At 38.4% G+C, this 27,404-nt stretch overlaps 1 protein-coding gene across 2 annotated transcripts in view; it reads left to right on the forward strand.

Moving 5' to 3' along the window:
• Positions 1 to 24,144, forward strand: part of LOC105836803 (osmotic avoidance abnormal protein 3) — a 170,780-nt gene extending 146,636 nt beyond the window's left edge. Inside the window, exon 8 of one of the 2 annotated variants that reach the window (XM_036285329.1) lies at positions 22,534 to 22,930. In XM_036285329.1, the coding sequence (XP_036141222.1) occupies positions 22,534 to 22,859 (326 nt within the window). In that variant the 3' untranslated portion in view covers positions 22,860 to 22,930. Of the gene's footprint in view, positions 1 to 22,533 lie in introns of both variants that reach the window. The other variant, XM_036285330.1, reaches the window with a different exon arrangement.
• The last annotated feature ends 3,260 nt before the right edge of the window (positions 24,145 to 27,404 follow it).

Consider the following 27,404-nt stretch of genomic DNA (forward strand, 5'->3'; position numbering starts at 1 on the left):
CTTAGTTGGCCACTCGTCTTTTACGTAAATGTAAACTTTGCTTAGCAAGGGATCTTTACGTAGTTCTCTTTGAATACTTAATGCATCAATCGGAATTTTATCCTCGATTAAAAAGTTAAAATAATCATACTCTATTTCTTTCTTTCCCTCAAATTTAATAGGAAGTCTTGACAATCCATCAGCTCCCATATTCAAACTACCTTTAACGTGTTAAAATGTATAATCAAAGTCGCTTAAATAAATAGCCCAACGTTGCAAACGACCTGCTGCCATCTGCGGAATACCTTTTTTCTCACCAAATAATACTCTTAAGGGCTTATGGTCAGTACATAAAATGAATTTGTTACTAATCAAGTACTGGCGAAATTTTGTTACCGCCCAGTATATTGCCAACGCTTCTTTGTGTATAACTGAATAATTTCTTTCTGCCACATCTAACATTCTAGAAGCAAAACTAATTGGTTTCTCTTTTTCGTCCGGAAAAATGTGCGACAGAACTATTCCTACGCTCGACGCATCACAACTTAATTTTATTGGAATTTTTGGATCAAAATGTACCAAGCTTTGGTCAGAAGCTATTAATGCCTTCGCTTTTTTAAATGCTTTTTGACAAGTATCTGTCCAAATAAATTTTACATTATTACGCAGTAGCTTGTACAACGGTTCTAATACTGTTGCTAGATTAAAAACAAATTTTCCGTAATAATTAACCATTCCAACAAACGCTTTAATTTCCGATATATTGCTAGGTTTCGGCGCCTCCAGCATCGCTTTAATTTTATCTGCATCTTTACGCAATCCGTTTTTATCAATTACATGACCTAAATAACGTATTTCTTTCTCAAAAAATGAACACTTCTCCAGATTTAAACGAAAACCTGCTTTAAGTAACCTTGTAAAAACTTCTTTTAAGTTTCTCAAATGTTCTTTTCTATCCTTCTCTGTAACAACAATATTGTCAAGAAAATTAATTACACAGGTTGCTCCTTGTAACACTTTTTCAATAATCTTTTGAAAAATCGCACAAGCTGGTTTGTACCAAATGGTAATCTGTTAACTTTAAAAATTCCTTTATGGAGTACTCCATGCCAGCAAATAACTCGTTTCATCCGAAACTACTAACTGGTTATAAGCATTAGATAAATCTAATTTCGTAAAATGCTCACCGTCTTGGAGCGTTGCAAAAAGTTCTCCGATTAAAGGTAAGGGGTGCTTAACGTCCTCAATTACTTCATTGACTGTAATTTTGTAGTCCGCGCAAATTCTAATCTTGCCGTTTTTTTTTAGCACTGGGACTAAAGGAGTTTCCCAACTAGCGTTATCAATTTTGGTGATTACACCCTCTTTCTCTAATCTTAACAATTCTTCATCTAAACTTTTTTTAAAAGCAAAAGGTCCTAGGCTTACAAAAAATTGGCTTAGCTCCTTGTTTAACTGTTAGCTCTATTTTTTCTTGCTCGTACTTGCCTAACTCTTTTTTAAATAACTTTTCGTACTCTTTTAATAAATCATTTAACGTTAATTCTTTCTCTATTTTGCTAATAGAAATAATTTCTTCTAGTTTGACTTGCCATCCGAAAATTTGCATTAAATCTCTTCCAAATAAGGGCTTACCATTACTATTCACTACAATTAAACGACAGACCTTCTTAATGTTATTACATTTAATTGTTACGAAAATTTCACCTTCTGGTATGATTACGTGATCATCATATGCTTTCAATCGAACTCTCGTTCCTTTCAGACTCACGTCATTGAAACAACTTTTAAATAATTTCATTGGTAAGATAGATATACCGGCATCTGAATCAATTTCCATAACCAACCTTTTCCTATTTACTACAACTTCCACGTTCTTTGGTTCGTTTACATTGTGACTTCTCATATTACAAATATTAACTATTTCATACTCTGTCTCTGTTGAACTCGAATAATTATTTTGCTTACTTGTACAAACCTTAGCTAAATGACCGCTTTTCTTACATAACTTACATGTATACTCCTTATATTTACATGTTGCGAAATTGTGAAAACCTTTTCCACACGCTCTGCACTTTGCTGTCTCCTTGACTGCTGACTCCTTGCTTGGCTGCTTCTGAACCTCTTGTTCGTCCGCTGCAGAACCTTTCTTGTAACTGCCACTCTTCACACCAGTCTGATTCTTCTTCTTGCCGTAGAAATTTTTCTCTGACTCGAGCTCATTTACTTCCACCGAATTCACCTTACTAGCAGCTTCCCATTTTAACGCCACCTCTACTAATTGCTGTAGGGTCTTATCCCATCTTCTTCACAAATCCGATCCAAGCCACGACTGACAGCATACCAGTGACGAATTTGTCCTTCAGAACATCCGCCAGGCGCTCTTCAAATCTACACTGTGCTGCTGCATTCTTCAATTTCATATAATAGTCGTTAATTGACTCGCCAGAAGCCTGCTTGATCTCGTAGAATTCAATGCGCTTTCTGTAGACTGATATTCTCTCCAAAAATTGTTTGTCAAATAAGATACACAATTGCTCGAACGTCTTCTCGCGCGGGCGTTGTGGATCGCATAAATCTTTCAGGATCGTGTACATCCTTGTTCCAATCGCCGTTAGAAGCACTGGTACTTTTCTATCTTCTGTGATCTGGTTAGCAAGGAAACACTGGTCCATCTGCTCCTTGTAGATCCTCCAGTCCTCTCCCACCGTAAACTCTCTCAACTTACCGATGACTCCGTACCCTTGTACGTTTACAATGAGAGGATTTATTACATCGTTAGCTATTTTCAAATTTAATATTGAATACTGCCGGATTGAGTTGAGCCTTGCACTCTAACCTTATTCCAATGCCTCGTGCAGAAATCGACTCTTACTTGAAAACCCTTTTACTCTCGTCGCCAATATGTAATGTCGTGAGGTGCCAAATTAACGGAACTTTCTCAGACAATTAATATTTATTATGCCGCTACCAGGTTTATTACAGTCTTGTACAAGTAGATACTATTTTCTTATATCTTAGCGGTATATCTTGCGGAAGCGTATCTCAAACGCGGGAACCGTCCAGTAGTACCAACTTACTTTTAGTGATATCTCACACACAGTTCAAACTCCCTCCCCCCCCAGTTCCAGCGTCCCCTTGCTAAATACTTTTAAGTAGCAAACATTTCAAAATCGACTGGGGTTACCGTAACCTCATGTGTAGACAGAGGGTTAATAAAATTTGCTGAGGTCTTATTTAATGACATATTCTAATTACGTGTAACACATAGTGCGAAGAATTTTGCATGATTACGTCAGAATTTTTAACATTCCATTGTCTTTACAAAGACCTATTTTCAACGATAATAATAAACTTTACAAATAAATTGCAAGTCAATGAAGATACAAAGGCTATAGCACGCTAAAACTATTTTTTTTTCAAAATTTAAGAGTTTAATAGCAAAATACACAATTTTGTTATCTGTTTCAACAGGCTCTTGTTGCGATAATGACAATTATACTAGCGACTTCATTTGTTAACAAATAAATTTTGGAGATGCGATCAAGAATCCATTGTAGCAGAGACAAACCCGGTTATCGAATTAATATCAGTTGGCTCGTTTTAAGCTAACAATCTTTGCTTTCATTATTAAATTCTTTGTTGCAATTGATGCAAATATTCCGTATACCATTTCCTTTAAAAGTGCTTGTAATTGCTCGATCCATTATCAATGTAATAATGTACGTAATAACCGGTTGTTGCCTAAGTAAGCTAAACACGATTCGACATAACTATTCAATGAGTCTCTGATTAAGAAATGGTCGAGAATTAAAAGGGATGAATTAAGGGGGAGCGGTGCAATTGCACACGGTTCAAATGGACACTGTGCATTTGGACACGGTGCTTTTGGACGACATCTTGCGCACGGTTCAAATGACCACGGTGCATTTGCACACTGTGCATTTGGACACAAAAGAAATTTTATTAAAAATGTACACCAATTATATGCATACATAAAATTTGACCACCGGATATTTGCACACGAAAAAATGCCCACCGTTCACTTGGACACGTAAAAGTTGCACACCATTCATTTGCACACCGCTCACTTGAACACTATTTACTTGCACACAGTTTACTTGCCCACCACTCATTTGCACACCAATAAATGCGCACCGATCATTTGCACATAGAAAAATGCACACCGATCATTTGCACACGAAAAGACGCGTACCGAACATTTGCACACGGAAAGATGCGCACTGATCATTTGCACACGGAAAGATGCGCACTGATCATTTGCACACGGAAAGATGCACACCGATCATTTGCACACCGTTCATTTGGACACGGTGCTTTTGGACACCGTTTATTTGCACACCGCTCAGTTGCACACCGTTCAATTGCACACCGTTCAATCAAACGCATATTAAATATTCATACATTATGGCTGCGTTTGCAATGTGTACATGGGTTAGCGACTTGGACGGGGTGAGTGCGGGAGGGGGTCCGAGGGCCCCCTCTTGCACCCTCCGCGCGCGCGCGTGTGTGTGTGTGTGTGTGTGTGTGTGTGTGTGTGTGTGTGTGTGTGTGTGTGTAAAGCATTCACTGCACCACATGGGTTTGCGACTTAAATGGTGTGTAATTGAACGGTGTCCAAGTGAACGGTGTGCAAATGATCGGTGTGCATCTTTCCGTGTGCTAATGATCAGTGTGCATCTTTCCGTGTGCAAATGATTAGTACGCATCTTTCCGTGTGCAAATGATCAGTGCGCATTTCTCCGTGTGCAAATGATCAGTGCGCATCTTTCTGTGTGCAAATGATCGGTGCGCATTTATTGGTGTGCAAATGAATGATGGACAAGTAAACGGTGTACAAGTGAACGGTGTGCAACTGAGCGGTGTGCAAACAAACGGTGTCCAAAAGCACCGTGTCCAAGTGAACGGTGTGCAAATGATCGGTGTGCATCTTTCCGTGTGCTAATGATCAGTGTGCATCTTTCCGTGTGCAAATGATTAGTGCGCATCTTTCCGTGTGCAAATGATCAGTGCGCATCTTTCCGTGTGCAAATGATCAGTGCGCATTTCTCCGTGTGCAAATGATCAGTGCGCATTTCTCCGTGTGCAAATGATCAGTGCGCATCTTTCTGTGTGCAAATGATCGGTGCGCATTTATTGGTGTGCAAGTGAATGATGTGCAAGTGAGCGGTGTGCAAATGAATGGTGTGCAACTTTTACGTGTCCAAGTGAACGATGGGCATTTTTTCGTGTGCAAATATCCGGTGGTCAAATTTTACGTGTGTATATAATTGGTGTACATTTTTAATAAAATTTCTTTTGTGTCCAAATGCACAGTGTGCAAATGCACCATGTCCATTTGAACCGTGTCCAAGTGAGTGCCACCCAATTAAGGTACTTTTACCCAAAATGCTCCCCCTAAGCTTGAGAGAGTTTTGTAATTTTTTAATAAATATGAAATTGAAAAATAAATATCAAATTTAAAATAAAAAGCATTTTTGAAACTAAAAAAAATATATAAAATATTTTTCATTATTTATATCAATATTGTAAAGAAATTTAGATTCAGAAAAACACATTTGAAAAAAGTGTAATTACAAACCGTAGAAAGGAGATAATGATCAGTTAATTAGCATAAATACATCATATCGACTTCTTGAGTGATATAAGATATGAGATTCATTGTATAATTATTTAAAAATAAAAGGTGAGTCAAATTGTGTACTTGGCTAATTGACCATCTGATTTTGTGTTTACTGGGAGGTTGGGTACATAGCTTACATTAGAATCATTCAAGAAAGGAATTATAGGAATGTAAATTCAATACTACTTTAATTTAAATTAAAGAAATGTACATTTCTTCTCATAATTTAAAGATAATTCACAAAAATGTTTTTCAAATGAATGTTGACTAACTTTACAGCAACCTACAAGTCTACAATATTCAGTTGATCAGACTAATAATTTGCTTGGAAGGCTTCAACTTGCAACTTCAAAATAATTGAATTAAATAAATATTTAAAATAATTATATAAATACAAGTAGACAAATAAATAATTAATAAATAAAAATAAAAATGATTAGAAATTGAAATAATTTTTAATTGTATTATACTTTTTTATTATTATTTACTTACTTATTAGTTTATTAATTTGTTTATTTCTTCATTTAAATTTATTTATTTATTCATTTATTTATTAATATAAAGAATAAAAATTAAATTTTAATTGGGGGGATGTGTGAGAAGCGCGTGAAGCCTCATGGTATGCTGCTCTCCTGCATGCTCCAGCCGCGCGCCAAATGATTAATTAATTTATTAATAATTTAGTAAATAATAATTTGATCCAAAATTGGTAAAGAAACTTTTAGTTTAAAATTTTACTCTCTTTCAATCCGTGAAATAAAAATTAATCACTTCACATATATAATTTTATATATTATTGTTATTTTGATACATATTTCAGTACTATCTTAAGGTAAAATATATTTTCTAGATGTTGATATATAAAAATTAAACACATATGTGCGCAAGTACGACGCAGACATGCATAAAGAGGCAAAGGTGACCTGAAGTGCTTTCTCTCTGGTTACTCAAAACAAAGGCGATAGTCTTGGGCGATCTTTGTCGCAACACATGGACACCAAGCTTCCGTCGTGCCTCTATTATTTTTTTTTTGGAGACCGAAATCTACTAATAAAAAAATTGCCACCCGAGAGCTCGAGTGGGAATTGTAGTTGTCAAGAGAGACTCGGGATTCATTTTCTGGATTCTTCTTATTCAACCGGCAATTTAGCGTCAAACAAACATGCAAGGCCCTAAACTAGAACTGCGCAGCAAAGCAGACAAGGCATGCCCATGTTTTGCTACCTACAAAAGAGACGAGCGCCCGAGAGCATTTTTGCTGTTGTATCCTGTGGCGGACTTGGGACATCCGGCTAGTTGACAGAAAATTCCAACTGATATTTCTAAGCTTCTGATAAGTGAATTCAATTCAGTTCTTGTATATTGTTGCATCCGGTTTTGGTACACACGGTTAACCGACAAGACAGAATTTAATTCAGAAGCTCTATTTGTTGCGTCATCTTGGATGTATACTGCGTCACTTTCCTTTGCCATTTGGTACGTTGCGTTTTCAACTTTCTTTTCTGATTTGATAATTGCTATGTCTATTCAATTTGCAAATATCTTTATGCATCAACTCCGTCTAAATGAGTGTCAACTTGTGCTGTCGGTCCTAAGCCCGAATAAAAGAGGAAAGTTAACGGATGAGTCAAGCAACCTGCCCATTGTAAAAAGAGGAACGTGCTCATAGAACTACCAAAGTAGGCTCAGATAGGATGTTCATGGTAAAGACACGGCGAGAAAAAAGGTAAAACAATTCCAAAACACAAAAACACTCCGAGTTGCACGCTAGAACATCACATCCTTTAACAATAAAGTTCAAGAAATACTGATAGAACTGAAACAACAGAATATTAACGCATGTGCTCTATCCAAAACAAAAAAGAAAAATAAAGGAAACGCCATGCTTAAGGACTATAGCAGGGAAGACCAGGGCTACTCTGTCCACAATACTGTTATCTCAAGTGTTAATAGGCAAATGTCTCTAGCATTCTACCTAGTGATAGTAAAAGATATAGATAGAGGGTTCAGGAGCTTTTGTTTTTCTGCGATAATTTTATTACATGCTATACACGCTGAAAGAAAAAGCGAAAACATTAACTTTTCGGCGGTTAAAAAGTTTGTTGTGTGGTAATAGTTTAATTCCGATTAAAACAAATAATTTACAATATTATTAATTGATAAATACTTAACAGATGTGAGAAGCGTCAAATCTTAATTCTGCTTAATCTATAATTCGCGATACGCTAAAAATTAAAAAACAGGGTCGGAGCTATCTGTGTCATTTTTAGTGGAGCAATGTGTCCACATATGGAAAATTGTTTTTTTTTGTAGATAATGGTGCGTAACTACAAAAGGAAAACAAATCAGGTATTTGTACCCAATGAAGTTATACTTAGGGCGATAATAGAAATAAAATTGAACGAAAATTTTTTCACAAAACGGCACTACAGTTCGAAATAAATGTTCGGAATCTCACTCGCTACGGCAAAAAAAGACTTACGAGCAGTTACTTGACCCTGCGATTGAAGAATTGTCATCAAATTTTCATTTTAAGAATACACGTCAAGTAAATATATGGAGTGTGTCTTAATTTATTTAGTAATATTTTCTATTTCCATATGGAGTAATTTTTTTCTAAAAAAGCGTTGAAATAAATAATAGAATAGAGTTTATTCCGGGTTTTCCAAATGGAGTGCCGGGGTGTTTTGTGGAGTGCACCAAACTCCGTACATCATTTCTTCCCACTCTCTTACATGATTTACAAAATATCCACATATTCACGTACTATATTTTCAACCCTCTCGCGTCTTGGCCATTGAGCAGTCTAACAAACATTTACTTGCCCTCCCCTAAACGACCCTCTAACAATTCTTACCTTTTACTCTCACTCTTTCCCCTCACCACCTCCCCCTTCTCCCCCACTATCCTTAAACCATCTCCTATTTTTCCTTTTCTCTATTTCTCCCCTCCTCTCTTCCTCCATTCTGTTCACTCTATTCTTCTCTACATCTTTTTAATTCCCTTCTTAATCATTTCCTTCCTTCTCCTTCCACCCATCCCTCTCCCCTCTCCTTCTCATCCTCCTCTTTCTTCTTCCTCTTGTTCCGCACTCCCTCTGTTTCCTCCTCGCCGGAATCTCTCCTTCTCCTGATTTCTTCTTCGTTAACTGTCCTCTTATCATTCTCTCCTCCATCATCTTTGCTGCGCTCCACTCCTCTGCCTTCCTTTCTGCCGCTGCATTTTTCTCTCTCTCCGTCTTACACTGTCCCTCCTCATTTTCCCTCATTCTCTCCCCCTCCCTCTTTATTATACCTCCCCTTTACATCTCTGATCCTCCCTCCTCACTTCCCCCAACTCTCCTCGTTCTCCTTCACCCATCTCTCCGACATCTCATCCCCCACCTTTTCCCCTCCACCCAAAGCTCCCTGTTAAACATTAATATCCTTTTCCCTTTTGCCCTCTCCGCTCTTGCCCTCTCTACCATTTTCCACCTGAATCTTCTCTTCTCCATGCATCCTCGTCCACCCAAACCCCTCATGTTCTTCCCATTTCTCTCCTTCTCTAAAAAATCTCCTTATCCATTATGTCTTCCATGTCCGAAATTATCATGTACCTTTTCACCTATCCTCAATCCCCTTTATCCTTGCCCCTCTGCCTAGAATCTCTTGATCATAGTCTCCACGAAGCATCTCCTCTCTTTCACGTCGTTCCCTTTCACGCCTCTCCACACCAGTCCCTTTTTATCCTCTTCTCCTCTAGTCCCTTTGCTCTTTCCTCTGCTTTCGCCTTTTCTTCCTTTTTATTTCTTTCTCTTTTTCCTCTAGTCTTCTTCTGGATTTCTCCTCTATCTCCTTCTGCCTCCGTGTTGCCCTCCTCTTCCCGGATACACTCCTCCTTCTCTGCCAAGTGTCACCATTCCTCTCTCCTCTTTTCTTCCTCTTCTTTCTTCTCTTCCGGTACCTTCTCTGCCTGCCTCTTCCCCTCGTTCTCTTCCTCCATCTGCCTCTCTTGTCTGGGATCCCTCTCGTCCTCTTGCTTTATTGCATCTCCTCTTCTTTTTTCCCCTCTTTCTCCTTTCCTTTTTCCTTTCCTCTTCCTTCGTCCTTTGTTACTCCTGCCCGTTTTTTTCATAACTTTGTCTTTTTCCTCCTCCACTCTCTCTCCTCTCCTCTCCTCTCTCTCTCTCTCTCTCTCTCTCTCTCTCTCTCTCTTTCCACTCTCGGCTCCTTTTGGTCTCCTTCGGCTCTTTGATTCTCCCCCCTTTCTCCATTCTTTCCACCCATCTTTCCGTTTACTTTCTCCATTCTTTCCACCCATCTTTCCGTTTACTTTTGCCCTCTTTTGTTGCGTCCTCCTTCTTTCCTCCTTATATCTCATAATCCTTTCCTCCGCTGCCGCTGCCCTCCTCCTGTCCATACTCCTCCTTTTATTCTCCAACCTGCATTTCCGTCCTCCTCTTCCGTCTCTTCCGTCAATTTCCGTTCAGCCTCCTTTACTCTCTCCATCTCCGGCGCCTCCTTTGCTCTTTCTTTTCTTCCTCCTACGTCTCTTCTTATCTCCTCCATCCTTCTACCTCTCATCAAACCTGCCGTCTCTTCCATCACCTCTCTCAGCCTTTTTATCTTTCTCCTTATCTCCCTCATCTCTTCCGACATCTCCCATATACTTCTCATTTCCCTTCTCACCTCCTTAACTCTTTCCTTATTTTCTTTCAATCTTCAATTTCTCTTTTCATTTTTTTTAATCCTCTTAACTAATCTTAAATCCTGCCTTTGCCGGCGGAACACGTGTGAATAAACACTGCGTTCACAAAACACGCTACCGTCTCCTTTCCTAGTATTACCAACTTCCTTTTGTCACCACGCTAATCATCTTGCTATTTTTCTTGCCATTGGCCCCAGCTCCACTGCCAACTCCCGTCAATACTTCGACCCCTCTTTCCATTTCTTTCATCGTTTCCACCATTCCTTCTTACTTTTTCATCGACTTTCCATCTCTCTCGCTTTTGGCCACTGCTCCTATACATCGATACCTCGTACAACGATCCTACTCTACCTTACCGCCATCTACTGTCTCCATCATATCCACCAGCTTTTCTTCGCTATCCCCTCTCCTTGATTTCCTCCGTTGTTCCCATTTCTGCCATCTCATTCTCGTTCCGACTTCAAAATTTCACGACTTCAGTGCTCTTCTTCTTCCTTCCGCTTCTTCCCTCTAATTCCATCTATCTCCCTTGACACCTCCAAAATTATCCGCCTCCCGACTCTCTTTTATCCTTCATTCTCTACTATTCTATGTAAAATTCCGCAATTATTCCCATCTAGCTCAATCCTAAATAGTAAATAAATAAATAAATACATATTAAATAAATAAATAACTAATAAATAAATAATAAATAATAAATAAGTATTAATTTATTTTCTGTAGGTTTTTAATGCTGAACAAAAATTAAATCTTGTTGAGTATATTTTACGAGCAAATTCAATTTATTTTGGACTTATACCGAGGGAAGTACAAGTGACCGTACGGAAAATTTTTCCAAGTTGAGATACCACTTGGGCTGAAAATAAAGGATATCCAATTTTACCTATTCGTTACCCGGAAGCAACAAGTCTGGCGAAAGCGTCAGCGTTTATTACAACCACTGTTAAAAGATTTTTTGAAAATTTAAAAAAAAACCAAGACGAGCATCACCTTACACCCGCTGATATTTGGAATTATGACGAGACTGAAATCACAACGATACAAAAACCAACTAAGGTTGTCAGTAAAGAAGGTGAACGCGCGCGCATCAGACTGGTTAAATAAGTTCGTGTAAGCAAGGTAAACTCGCCACCGTGATAGTTGCTGTAAATGCCATTCGACACCCCCATATTTTGTTTTTCCTTGAGTTAACTACGTCAGTTTTTTTGGTAAAAAATGAGTAGGCAGTGCTGGTGGCGCAAACCCTAGCGGTTGGATGACGGAGAATATTTTTGTGGAATTCCTCAAACACTTTGCCGTTACAGTAGATGCTCAATAGAAAAGCCCATTCTTTTGCTATTAGACAATCTTTCATCGCACATAAGTGTTGCAGCAATAGATTTTCGCGCGTGAAAACGGCATAATAATGTTGACTTTTCTTCCACTGTAGTAACAAAATGCAGCCGTTAGATGTGTCTGTGTCTACGGGCCCTTTAAGAAAGGTTACAATACCGCATGTGATGATTGGATCACAAATAATCCTGGAAAAATGATGACCACCATATCCCAGGGATCGTCAAAACAGTTATTGCAGTGTCAATTACACCAAAAGACATCGTTGCGCGATTTGAAGACAGGAATCCATTCGTTTAATTCACAAATAATTGACAAACTGAATTTTTGCCAGTCTGCGTAACTGATACGCCCATACCAATCGACGAAACAGATCCAGTAGCCGTTGAAAGCAATAGTCGGTTACTAACGACACCGAATTACATGCGCTTACAAAATTAGCACCTCTTCCTGACCAGCAGCAAACCAGCACCGCCAGTAATTACACCAAAACCAAGCTTGCAACCCTCCGCTAGGTAAACAAGGTCACGTGTTGACTTAGTTCACCCTCTTCAAAAAGCATCGCCATGGAAAAACGCTAAGAAAAAATCCCGCCAAGTAATGAGCGTTGTATTAACCTCATCACCCTCTAAAAAGGCTGTTGAGTAAAAAACAAAGGCCTTAAATAAAAAAATGGATTAAAGAATTGAGGAAAAAAACTCACCACATTGATTTTGCAACAGGCTCAAAATCAGTCTGGTGCCATCAGATATTAAAAAAAAATCGGCTCCACGCAGAAATCCTGCCAGAAAGTCAACATAAAATATTTATATCTGCTCTGATTCCGACGATTATGCAGTTTTTCAATATTTTACATTAATAATAAATAATATTATAAATAAATATAAGAATTAATATAAATAATGTGTTTCTTATTATGTGGACAGATAGCCCCTCGAGCGTAGACAGACCGTGTACCGGGTCATTTGTCTACGCTCGACTTGCCTACTATAAAAATTCACCTTTTTAAAACGTTAAAAGGTTAATTCGATTCTTATTACGTCCTTTTTAATAAAAAGATTGAAAGTTTATACCACTAAAATTTTAGACAAATATCTTAATTATTTTTTTAGTAAATTTGAAAGAAGTTTAAATTGTAGACAAATTGCCCCGGTCTTCCTTATCATCTATTGCGGGAAGAACAATAATAAAAGGACATCAAGCGGTGTTGGACTGCTTGTTTGTCAAAACCAGATGGGGAATATAAAAGAAATAGAATACATTAATGACATGCTTTAGCTAAATACATTTTAACTAAAAAAAATTCACAATAACGCATATCCTCATGCTCTTGATATCACTAAAGCACAAGAGAAAAGAGACAACTTCTTTTACAACCTACAATGTATCCTTGATAAATTACCACAATAGTACGAAGTCATACTAATGAATGGAGAGCGTCTTTAAGGGAGCGTCCCAGATGTGCACAAATTAAAACGGACACTACCAATCAGATTACTGCTTTAGTTAAAGTTAAGGTTAATTTATACAATTTAATTGGTGATGTCCGTTTGAATCTGTGCGTCTGGGACTCACTCGTCTTTAATGCTAGATCATAAGAAGAATCAAGTGTAGATACAATAAAGAAACAGTCAATAAAAACGAGAAATAGTTGATACACTTATGCGCTCAGAATGAACTAAAGATAAATAACACCTTTTACTCACACAAACCACAATATTAATTTACATATGAAAATACACAAGGTCAACTATAGACTATGTAATAACAAACAAAAACATATATCCATCTAAAATACTATATATGAGAACTTTAAGCTTATCAAATACGGGAACTAATTATAGCATGGTGCTTGCTAAGATACGTAAAACTATACAAAAATTGAAGAAAGAACTTAAAAATACGGTCACAAAGTATAACGAAGTATAGAATTCTCAGCAGACGAATCAAAAATTCTCTACCATTTCAAACGGTTACAGAAAATTTGAGAAAACAAGGTATCGGAGGCTGACGATGTAGAGATCGCATGGACCAAACTGCACACCATGACAAAAGATACGGAGGAAGCATTGAGAAAGATAAAGCAAGGTGGACAGAATAAACCATGGTTCACATAGGAAGTAAAGATCCTAGCAACAGAAAAGAGGAAGACGTATCTATAATACAGAAGCGAAAATGACACAATCAATATAAAGAGTGAAGAACAGAATAAATGCAGAAATTCAGATCATTAAGCATGAGTTCTGGAAAGGATTTTTATATGAGATGGAGCACGACTTATACGGAAGTCAGAATAAAATATGGAATATCTTTCGGAACCGTAGAAAATCTGTCAATGAATTTATCAACATCAACAAAATAACAACCGGACAATGAAAAGACCATTTCCAGAGGTTATGCGACGTTGCTACCATAAGCGAGCAGCAAGAACATGACGACATAGAAAAGCACAATCAAACTGAGAATTGGTCCATAACAAAAAAGAAGATAAGTGCCATGTCTCCAAACTGAAGAACGCCCGAATCGAAAGGCGCTGAGACCAGATAAGATTAAGAACAAAATAATAAAGCACAGAGGAGAGGCACTCATAGAAGAATTACAACCTTTAACGAAATTCTCCTGGTGAAGAGGATTTCAGTAAAACGGAAAGAGTGTATAACAATACTCCTGTTCATAAAGGAGGATAAAACGGACCCGGAGAACTACAGAGGTATGTCTTCTAAGCTTAATTGCAAAACATTTCACACGTATAATAGCGAATAAAGTGACAGCAACAGGAAAAAATCAGCAAGGATTCCGACAAAATAGATCTACAATTGATGCAATCTTCATACTTTGCCAAATAGTCGAAAAAGTCATCGAATTTAACAAGGCTACCAGTATGTGTTTCATTAATTCCACAAAGGCATTTAACACAGTCAGACTCGTCGATGCATTAATACTAAAAAACCGAAAACTAATACGTGCATTGTGACAATTGAAAAACTAAACTTCGAAAACAGCACTTTTATAAAGATGAGAGATAACACTACATAAAAGATATTAGTCTTATTCGGTGTAAGACAGGAGAACAACCTAAGTCCGGTGCTGCTCAATGTTTTTAAGGATGAGACCATTAAGAAAATAAAAATAGCTGACGAAAAATACAAATTGGGAAACAAAGAGATAAAGACACTATGTTACGCCGACGATGCCGTAGTAATAGCCGAAAATAAGGTAAATCTACAAAGACTTCTACACCAATTTGAGATGACAGTATAACATGTTAAAAAGTATAACATGTCCATGTCGGTTCTAAAAACCTAATCGCTCATGCTTATGAAGTTAGCACCGCCATTTTAAAAAACAAAAAATCAAAGTTGTGCTAGATTGTACTAGGCTTGTGCTACGTTGTGCTGCAAACCGTATTTCGATATCTCAAAGAATAAAGCGAAAATTGAAAAAAAAAAACGTTTTTAAGACCCAACACCGCCATTTTGTCAGAATGAAAAAATAACAGTTGTGCCAGATTGTGCTGGGGAGGTTTTTTTTATGTGAGGAGGCTTTATTCATACCCCCGCCCAAGGGGAATTAAGCAAAAGTTATGTAAGTTCCCGCGGGGGGGGGGATCTATTCACTAAAACTAGACGGTGGCCGCCTATCCACTTAGAGAGGTCACGGGATCGCCATCAGCATTATACCGTGCACCTCCCTGGCGATAGGACCCTGAAACGGCTCCACTACTCTTGAGGGGGGATAGAAGGTACTTCTCCCCATTCCTGGAGTTACAGGTACAAATCGAGGCTCCTTTCTTTCCCAGCCAGCCTAAGTACGTGGGGGCACCCCTCTCCCCCTCTTGGTACTCCTGGTCTGACGACCACGAGCCCCGAGATTTCTCGTTAGTGCCCATCTATGGGAGGAAAAGGGCGATTCATAAGTCGTCCCGGCGCGCTTGGGCAAGGAATCTGTCCCTCGCCCTCTCCCCCTTTCCATATTGTTTTAAGGATGTGCTAACTTGTGCCGCAAACCGTAATTCAATAACGTAATTAATTTATTAGAAAATCACAATTAGAGAAGTAGTCACAGCACCACCATTTTAAAAAACAAAAAATCAAAGTTGTGTTGAATTGTGCTAGGATTGTGCTAGCTTGTGCAGCAAACCGTAGTTCAATAACGTAATTAGTTTATTAGAAAATCGCAATTAAAGAAATAGTTGCAGCGCCACCAGCATATACTGCGCATATTTCCTATAATTCGGCTTTTTAATTATTCGATGAAAACAGTATTGCTTATTTAAATTGTGCTAGCCTTTTCTTAACGAGGGGAATGCTGTCTTACGCATACTCCCACCTCGGGGAAGAGATGAGGGTTATGTAGGACTCACCATCGAGCAACCGCAAAAGCTAGGTGGTGTACCCACTAAATCCCGCTCGGTGGTTGCCTGCCTCCGGAGCAAGTCGGCGGACCACGGGATCAATCTAATACGCACCGCGGCGAGAGGCCTTCATTTGCGCACAGTACAATTGGACACGTTGCAATTGCCCACCGTGCTATTAGACACGAAACATTGCACACCGTTCAATTGCAATTGCCCACCGTGCTATTAGACACGAAACATTGCACACCGTTCAATTGCGCACCGTTCGATTGCACACCGTTTTCGGACAAGGATTTCGGAAACGCGGGTGCGGTGGTATGTTCATGGGCCCTGCCCCTGGTGTAGAGTGGGAGGGGACGTATGGATAGTAGGATGTTTCGGCCAAGACACTTGGCGGGGTGTAAGACTCTTACTCCTCCCCCTTCTCGGGCGGAACAGCTAGGCGTAGGACGGCTTAGCGGTGCGAAATCTGACGGCCAAGAACGCTTGACAGGGGCGGAGTCTCTCCATCCCCTTATCGTTACCAGGTGACGCTTTGGCAAGCGGTAAAGAGGTGAAGGAATGCTAGCTTACCAAGAACGCTCGGTTGAGGCGAAGACGCTTCACCCTTGCAGTTGCTTTGCTAGTTTTTAGGATAAGGATTGGTTTCGTGAATCGAGCGCTCGGAATCGTGTCGGTGACAGGATGATCTTGGAGAGCTGCCTCCACTGACCTTTTATACAGTGGAAGCGCCGACTTCGGAGGTTTCCGTCTCGGTTTTGGATACTTCCGCGCGCCGCGATCTCCCCCGCTCTCGGAGGAGCCAGTGCGCGTGCATGACATGACGCCGCTCGTCAGGTCGCGTTTGCTCGATGTGGCCTTTGTCGTGGCCGTTCGAGATTGTATTAAATTTTGGAGCCGGCGCTTCGCGCCTTTTTCGCCATGGGGTCTTATGGCGATCGGCGGCTCCCTCCGCCGAGTAACGATGCTTCAACGGGGCATTGTTACAATATCTTATCTAAGTATTGCCGCGTAGATCCAGAAGACCGTTTTTTATTTCAGACCCTATGTCTGATCAAACGTTCTTCTACACGTCTAGAAGTAAGAGCACACGCTCTTACAACGGTTCTCCAGATGTTTTCTTCAGGTTAACTTTGGGTCTCGTTAGCGCACGGTGCGATAGCACACATAAAAATGTAGTAAATTCTCGATAGAGCACATCCCGATAGCACACATAAAGATTTAATAAATTCCCGATAGCGCACATAAAGATTGGTTGTACCCCTTGTTGGGAGTACGTTTGGGATCGCTGCCTGAGATCTCGCGAGGAGGGTATTTGGTCACTTACACCGTTTCTTCATCTTGAGCATTTTATTATATTATTTGTTTACAGTGTGTGAATAGATCGCGACCTCGCAAGGCAGAGTGTCGCGTTTATGAGTTCGCTGTCCACGTCCCCGCAAAGCAGAGTGTCGTGTGTTATCTTGATTTGTCTACTTCGGATTGACCTGTCCCTCATTTTCTTTCGGCGGTTTATATATCCGATAATTCGATCGGTAGTTGGATCGAAAGAAGGGGAGAATTGCATGAGGGCGTAAATCGGTCAGTATTCCAAATTCTTGTTTAGACAGCAAGTGCTGTCTAAAAAGCATTGCGTTAATTACCGAGCAGATTGCGCGGAACCTCGCGCAATGCTGACTGCTGCAGCTGACCGATTTACGTTATTGGTGCTACTGACACCTTTCTTATCGTTATAAGTGTGTCACTCATAACAGATTTAGTAAATTCCCGATAGCGCACATCCCGATAGCGCACATCTCGATAACACACATAAAGATTTAATAAATTTCCGATAGTGCACATTCCGATAGCGCACATCCCGATAGCACACATAAAGATTTATTAAATTCCCAATAGCGCACAACTCGATAGCGCACATCCCGATAGTGCACATCCCGATAGCGCACAGATCAAAATAGATACAACAGGCTGAGTGAAACGGACACAGTAACAAACGGACACAGTTCAAAACGGACTCAGTAACGAACGGATTTACCACAGGTTTGCGACTTTCCAGGGCACCCCCTACCGATGGGGTGCGGGAGGGGAAAAAAAGCCCCCCTTGCAGCCCTCCGCGCGCGCGCGCGCGTGTGTGTGTGTATGTGTGTGGCCACACTTTGTAATGTACCACATGGGCTTGCGACTTTCGACGCATAGCGAAATCCACCCACTATCCTTCCTCTCCCCTGTTTACATTCGACTACATTTAGTAAATACTACATGCCTATAAAATTTTATTTAAAATTCTGAATTTATTTTTGTATGATTGATACTGTATCTGTTTGTTATTGTGTCCGTTTTATTCAGCCTGCTGTGTCCATTTTGATCTGTGTGCATCTAGGACTCACTCGCGCTATTGGGATGTGCGTTATCGGAAATTTAATAAATCTTTATGTGTGCTATCGGGATGTGCGCTATCGAGAATTTACTAAATCTTTATGTGTGCTATCGAGAATTTACTAAATCTTTATGTGTGCTATCGGGATGTGCGCTATTGGGATGTGCGCTATCAGGAATTTACTAAATCTTTATGTGTGCTATTGGGATGTGCGCTATTGGGATATGCGCATTTTACTTTGTGCGCTATCGGGCTGATATGCCTTTTTTACTGTGCGATATCAGAACGTGTGCTATCGGGAATTTACTAAATCTTTATATGTGCTATGATTCTAAAATAGATTGATTGTTTTTTACATTACGTTGCGAATATTCACCTGTCTTTTTTCTCGTCTGATACTTTTGTTACGAGTCGAGTAAAAGAGACATTGTCAGTTAACTACTTACAATTATTTTCAAGTTTGTTACACATATATTAAAAAACAATTAATATTATTAGATAACATGTTCAACAATGAATTTCTATTAAATTGATTTCATTGTAAGTGGCTGCGTTTTAAGTTCAAAAATAATCGACGCACAGTTCGAATGAGCTAAAAAATATTATGTGATAAGCGCAGTAAGTCGTTCTCTTTGTGTATTTTACACACAACAGTCTTTTATGTATACAGGGTATCCTAAAACATGTGGGTCAACACTCGTAAAAAGGTAGAAGGGATCGTGATGAACATAAAAGTCCTATTTGGGTTAGGTCTACCAATAATTAAAATATTGACGTATGTGTAATCTGCAAATAATCTAATTAATTTCTATCTTAATTGTGAACAGTAAATTAATGAAAGCTTATCGTATATTCACGATAGATGGCTCGAGTGAATCGAGCTTTTTCGTCGGCACATTCTCATTCGTATAATTTGAAAAATTAATACCTCGATTATTGGTGGACTGAATCCAAGACCTAATCCAAGACATTATTGGACTTTTATGTTCATCTCGATCCCGTCTACCTCTTTATAAGACATTTTATTGATCCACATGGTCAGTGACACCCTGTGTGTGTGTGTGTGTGTGTGTGTGTGTGTGTGTGTGTGTGTGTGTGTGTGTGTAGGATGTTCCAGATTAACCAAAGATTATCACCTGGCGCGAGCTTCACGGCCTTTTTGGAAAGTTTCAAAGGCTCACCATTTATAAACTATTGACCTCTCAACATTTTGCTATTGACATTTTCGACTCAGTTTTTCATGAGGAATATGTACATACCGGCTCTTCCGGTTAATCTGAAACACCCTGTATATATGTACAAGGTGATTCTTAATGGTTGTTCTAACTTTTTGCCATGGAAGATAAATTATCGAGTGCAACCTTAATACATACATATATGGCCTGTTCACGTAGATATGTTGTGCATGTGTGTATTAAGGTTGCAGTCGGTAATTCATTTCGAATGGTAAAAGCTTGGGACAGTCATTAAGAATCGCCCTGTATATAAAGCATCTACACCTTATAATAATGTACTTGTAACGTAAATATTCCATCATCTTTATTTTTGAAAAGGTGAGATTATAACATTACTAAAATATACAACAACTTTCACGTTATATAAAATGTGATATTGAAATATACAGCCCTAATGCCAAAGTTATCACCTATGTCTACAGTTTACATGCAAAATCGAGAAAAATTATGCTTTGAGTTTCTTGGATACTATTGTTATTCGGGACGGTAATAACTTCATCATTAATTGGTATCGTAAACCAACTTTTTCTGCACTTTACATGAACTTTCTATCCAATCTCCCAACTAGATATAAAATTAACACTATTAATAATCTCGTTAACCGCGCTATTTTACTTGTTGATAAACATTTCCATATAAAAAATATTACAGACGTTAAAAACATACTAATCAACAACAATTACCCTATAAATATTATTGATAAACATCCGTCTACGCATAAAAACATTTAATGATAAAGATATTAATACATCTAAAGATGACTCAAAACATTACATTACCATTCCGTATATTAAAGATTTAAGCGATAACATTAGTCGTGTTTTACGAGATCTTAATTTCAAAATTCTATACTTCATACCTAAGAAGCTCGATTGTATTATAAAACGTGGCAAAAATAAATTGGATAATTCAAAACAAACGCAACTCGTTTATAAAATCGAGTGTAATCAATGCGACGCTGTTTATATTAGACAAGCGACACGTAGCTATGCATATTAAAAAATATCAGCGCGATATAACAAAAAATGCGAATAATCGCTCAGTCATCAGTCAACATCGCATATCCTTCGGATATGATTTTAATTGGTCTAAACCTGTAATTTTATATAAAGAAAGTGTCCGAAGGAAGCGTGAAATAGCGGAATCATTTGATATTAAAAAACATGCGCATACAATTAATTTGCAAACGGATACTGAGAATTTGACTGCAATTTACGATAAAATAATAAAATCCACATAGCTCTAATTTATTAATATTTTTATCATTTATTATAATTTATTTTATTTTATTATTTATTATTTATTACTATTTTATTATTAATTAGTATATTATTTATTATCTTATCTTTATAGTTTAATTTTATCGATATTTTTTGACATCTGTATAGATCAACTTTGTTATGCTGTTTTTATTACTTGGCTTTTTCTTTTCGGTTAGTCGAACATCAGACTTCGATGTAAATTGACACATCACAGTTTATCTGGCAATTAATTTTATTTTATATCCTTTGTTGCGCCTTGCGGTACAACAAATGATTTTTGCCGTATCTTGCGGTGCGACAAAAGATCTTTAGGGATTCGTTACTGCCCAAGAAGTAGGAACTCGCGGAAAAGGGCGGCTTTTGTTGGCAGGGTCCTCAAATCACTCACTCACTGATTTTACGTGAATTTAATAAAAAAGTTTATTCTGCTTGTAACGTACAATAGCGGCGGTCGGCAAAGGTGCCGCGTCGGGTTACACTTGATTAGATACGGCGCGTGACTCGGAGTTAACGCGTCGTTTCTTCGCTCGCTCGAGGTTTGCTTGCGGCTAAGTCCCGAACTCGTGCGTAATTTACTCGTGCGGGCCGTACGTATCGGCTTGATTGCTAATCACTGATCCCACGGGCCGCTGTTCGGCAGCAGCTTAGATAGTGTCGCGGATTTGATTATTAGTGGGGGCATTGGGCCCTCCGCATGACCATATATGGTCATTCCCGCGCGCATCCGGCGCGCGGGAAATATTTGCGAGCTTAGCAACAATTGCCAAAATGCAGGTATGCATTTCCGGTGGCATGATTGTTGCTAAGCTGGCTTCGCTAATTCCTTAAGGTGGCTGGTGCGTTGCCCAGTGCGATGACCGGCCGGCAGCGCACGAGGCATATGTCACCTGACACCTTGTGATAGCGAGCCTTCCTCGGCGAGCTATATGATAATTTTAATACTCTATATTCTTTATTTATAATATAATTTTATTGGTTGTGAGTGTTTCGCTCACAACACCTTCGACGACACTTTGGATTTGTAAGTAGTATTATTTTTATCACAATTTCCGCTATTATTGTTAGTTGTAATACTGCGACATATATATAAACTGATCATCTCAGTTTTAGATGATATACTTAGAAACATATTATAAATCTAATTGTATATACCATAAACTGATGTCTTAACGCACTTGAAAAGGACCGAAATCCACAGTCGAAATCCACGTCGTGCTGTATTAAACAAATATGTAGCCAGTCAGGTCGAACTAAATTATTACACTTGCTGTCGTTTTTTACACTCACTGGCAAACAAAGAAATATATATTTGTTAACAAGTGTTGTCGCCATGTAACAATTTGTATATCATTGCGTGGTGTAAGAAGATAAATGAAAAAAAAATAGGACAATCCGAGCTATTCGTTTCTACACTGTTAGCTACAGAGATAGGATGTTATAATTTTTATAGCACCTCCTGCTGTATTTTGCCCCCACATTATCGGTTTTTCACACACACACACACACACACACACACACACACACACACACACACACACACAACACACAAAGTGTATGTTATTTTAAAATAGACAATTCTAGTATAAGAATTGTAAAACTGAAGAAATGCATCGTTGTTAAGATTTATTGAAAAAATTTTTTGTTTTGATTAAATAATGTAGAGCCAGGAAATCGACTGAGCAGATCAGGAGGCTCGGAAGACTTGGGACCAATAGCAGGTGGCAACAACTATTTGCAGCTAAACGCGTTGAATCTGCAAAGTACCGCACCAATGATCAGTGAATGTAGCTACAGGCCGAATCAATCATCAACGGTACGCAGTGGCTGGGTCTATGATGAGCAACCTAACCGGCCTATACATAATTCTTTTATCAATACTATAAAGAAACCTCCACCAAGAATATTGGAAGCGTTACCTTCACATCCGCATGATAGTAAACCATTTAAGTCGCCCGTCCGTCTCAAAGAGATGGAATTGAAAGAGTAAGTGATTCTTACTTAAAATTTAAATAAATTTCAAGCATATTAAAATAAATGTTTTTATATTAGAAATATTTTTAGATTGTTTAAAAATTTAGCTTAGATTAATAAAATTTATAAGTTAATCAATTTTGACTAATCTTTTTTGAAAATGCAATTAAATTTATTATTACCTTTTTTTAATTTTAAAAATAATTACTGTTCATTTTAATTTTAGTTGTATTGTACATTTATTACATGATACATATTATTATAGAACTGTTGAAGTATAAATAAGTTTAGTGCCCTTACAGTTGAGATTTTGTAACTTTGGTCAAATTTAAGTCTTTTTCCCTATGATAATTTAAAGTACTAACATTAAGTTTTAAGAAGCGTTATAATATTTGACAGCCCTGCCAACATAAGTTTAAGAAACAATAGTGTACATTCGATTGTCATCCGAAAAGAAACACTTAACTCTTTAAGGCCCGACTTTTTTTGATATCTTATCAGTGAAATTGCAACTTTACGGAAATTAAACTGGGTAACTGATTACAAAAAACAAATATCATATATAGATCAAAATAATGAGACTCGGTAACGCAAAGCAAATAATATAAGAAGGGTCAATAAACGAGCCGATTCAAAATAATATGAGTGTTTGAAAAGTAAACTTGTCTAAAAGAAATGATACGAAATAGAACTATTACTTTCAGAATATTACGTTTTATACGAATATTATTGCGACTAGTACAAAGTCCTTTTCAAAATAAATAACTAGTGAAGAAATAATATCAAATGAACAAACTTTACATGCTCAAGACAATGGATAAAAATAAGTTGCAATGTGATGAAACAATGTAGTTTCTGCCGTCCTGACTACCGCAAATCGAATATACATATAAAAAGTCAACGGATAAAAACATAGTAGTATCATGACTACGTCGCCAATATTTTGTTTACGAAGATTTAAGGCCCAAAAGTTAAAAAAAATCAATCCAATCAGCTATCAAGTTCAATTTGTTAAGAATGACAGTAAAACAGAGTTCGAATATCTGCAAGCTCATTATCCTATAGGAAATTATTCTCACAAAATTTTCATAGATTCCTACAAACTTTAAAGACAAGACATTGAACTTCTTATCCCATGCAAACAATAAAATATTTCTGAATCTCTCCAACATTCAAATATTACAATCCGTTTCCATCTTATTAAAACTAGGCAATAATTTTTGTCTCCCCTCTCATTTCGACAAAAAACGTACCACATGAATTTATAAAAGACTAAAAAAACTACGATAAACACATAAAAATAGAAACAATAACTAAAATAAAAAATGCCATCATCCTACAATTACATAGTTCTATAATTAAAAATCCTGGTTATATAATAATATTGACAAAGAAATATAAACCTACAAAAAATAACTACTATGTTCTGCAAAGCTAACTCAAACGTTATTTTTACTAGAGCAGACAAAGAAAATGTCACAGCAGTTTTGGAAAAAGAACAATACCTTTAAAAAGTGGAAGAGATTTTTCCATTTATGGATACAAATACATTCCAATCACAAATAATCCTACAAAACACTTGGAAAAAAAATTAAATTTGTTATTAAAGGATTGGCTAAAAAATAAGTACATACAAAATAAAACTTATTGGGCTTTCCATTCCAGTGATTCCATTCTATCAAGAGCCTATGGCCTTTCCAAAATCTATAAACACAATTTTCCATTTAGAATAATTATTTCATCACTTAACACAGACTTATATCCCTTAGCGGAATTCATACACAAGATTATCTTAGATAGTTTATCACCCAACACTAAACAAGTGAAAGATAGCTTTAAATTTACGACGCACTCTTTGGCTTCACAACTCCTTATACACACATACTATTGCCACTGGATGTATCTTCTCTTTTTACCAACGTTCCTCAGGTTCTTGCATCATAGAGCATTGCTAATTGATTGACTTACATTGAAAACAATACCCTCAGACCTTCAGATAGCTTCTTTCATGCAATCAAATTTATTCTTTTGTCTACTTATATGTATGTATTTATTTACTGCATCTCAGGATTTGCAGACTCAACTTATATTATACATCGCATTTAACAAAACATCATTCAATAACTCCCTACGCGCCTTGGCCATTTTGCGACCCTTACATACTTCTCCTCCCTCCCCTTCTCAACCCCTCAATCCCCAGAAAGCCTTTTCCCTCCTCTCCTGGATTTCCCTCTCTCCTCTTCCTTTCCTTCCTTCCTGTCCCTCTCCTTCTCCTTTCGTTCTTTTTTCCTTCCTACTTCGTCTCTCCTTGTCTTTCCCTTATTCCACCTTTCTCTCTTGCTCTCGTCTCTCTTCTTTCTGTCGTCCTCCTTTCTCCTTCCTTTCTTCCACCTTCCGTTCTTCCGTCACCTGCTTACATATAAAATCACACAATCAAGCATATTTCATACAAGTCCGACCATGTCATCTCCCCTCTACTCTCCCTATCATTCCATGTCCATTCTTCCCACTCTCTTGCTCTCTATCCTCCTTAATTCCGCCACCAGCTCTCTTCCCGACCCGCCTCTTCTTCCATTTCGTTATCCACCGCCATCTCCCTCTCCTCCTCTAACCATCCTCCACCTTCGCCATTCTCCGTGCCGTCCTCTGTCATTCCGTCACCTGCCTTTATCGTTCCGCTTCTCGCTTGTCCCCCTTGTTGTCCCCTTCCGTGCTTGGTGTGCTCACTGACCCTCTCTCTCTTCCACTCTACCTTGTGCCTCTCTTCTCTCTCCATCTCCCTTTTGTTGCCTTTCTCACTCCTCTTCTCTCCTCCTGACAGCTCCTCCTTCCTTCCTCTTCTCTCCTTCCACCTCCCATCTCCTCCAAATTTCCACCAGCTCCTCCATTCCTCTTCTTATCTCTCTTAGCGCCTGGATTATCTCTTCCTTCGTATTTCCTTTCTCATTAGCCACTCTTTTCTCTCTCTCTCTCTCTCTCTCTCTCTCTCTCTCTCTCTCTCTCTCTCTCTCTCTCTCTCTCTCTCACTTTCAGTTTTCTCCGCTACGTCACACTTTCTTGGCGGACCACGCGTTTGGAAACGCAAGTGTTCCCAAACCCACCGTTCACATCTCTTACTACTATCTACCTCTTATCTCTATCGTCCAATCTCCTACCTCCTTCTTTCCATTCCACCAATCTTTTCCATACATTATTCTTTCCATCAATCACGGCCTCTCGCCTCGTACATCGATGGATCGAATTATCGATCATCATGCCCTCTCTTGCCTCCTGTCACGCCATCTGTCGACTCCTCTGCACACTCCAGCGCCACTCTTCATCTCTCACATCGCTTGTCCGCTCAGCTTCCGCATCCATCCGCTCCTGCGCATTGTCCCTATCTCCAAAATCCGCTATCTCATCCACTGGCCACCTGCTCCGATATTCAAACTCTCCTGTCTCTCCACCATCTACCCTGCACTTCCCTCCAATGTCCGAGTAACTATTCCACCTCCCTGTTTTTCTCCACTCACTCTCACATCCTCTTTCACACTTTTTCACATTTCTACTACAAACTAACGAGAGCACTCCTCCTGACCATCCATCACCGTCCGCCATTACCCCCTCTCTTGTTTATTCATATATATTTTACCTTTAACAAAAATATCTTTAAACAAACTATTTGTACCTCTATGGACTCACCCCAGCACTGCCAGACTTGATGCTCTGCCAGCTAGTCGGTGTGACGCAAAGCTGTAGTGGTAGCAACGCACACGGAAGAAGCCGTGTACATGTGAGCGCCGAGCGGCACACGTACACGGCTTCTTCCGTGTGCGTTGCCACCATTACAGCTTTGCGTCACACCAACTAGGTGGCAGAGCATCAAGTCTGGTAGCGCTGACTCACCCTTCTCACATAGCTGATTTGATTTTGCAGGACCTTGAGGATAAAGCACTAAACGCACTCAATCTCGAAATACCATTCTATTATAGATATGTGAATGACATTTTACTAACTGCACCTGCTAACAAAACCACCGATATTATAAACACATTCAACAGTAATCGTAACAAATTACAATTTCCCGTAGAATTAGAGAACCATACCATTAACTTTTTAGATCTCTTATTAAGAGTGAAGGATAGTAAGATTAATATAGATTGATTCCACAAAAAACATTGCCGGAAAGATACTTGTCGTTTTACTCATACCATTCACGTTGCCATAAAATAGAAACAATTTAGAGTTCGATAAATACAGTCATCCTGCTATCAAATCCGAGCTTTCAACAGAAGAATCTCGAATTTTGTTCACTGTTTTATTAGAAAATGATTATCCTCTGAATCGCATCTTTGAAGAAATTAACATTACATTAGATTTACAAATTATTCAATTAGCAATTAAAAAATGTTCGATAGACAAAATTACATCTGAGAGTCAGTATAATAAGAAAAAGTTTTTTGTAATTCCGTACATTAATAATATTTCGGACACCGTCTCATCCATGTTAAACAAGGAACTGTATTCTGTTGGTTTTCGTTGCGTCAACAAATTAAACATGTTTGTTAAGGTGTAGAAAGAT

The sequence above is a fragment of the Monomorium pharaonis genome, chromosome 4, assembly GCF_013373865.1.
Source record: "Monomorium pharaonis isolate MP-MQ-018 chromosome 4, ASM1337386v2, whole genome shotgun sequence".
In the NCBI taxonomy this organism is placed as follows: domain Eukaryota; kingdom Metazoa; phylum Arthropoda; class Insecta; order Hymenoptera; family Formicidae; genus Monomorium; species Monomorium pharaonis.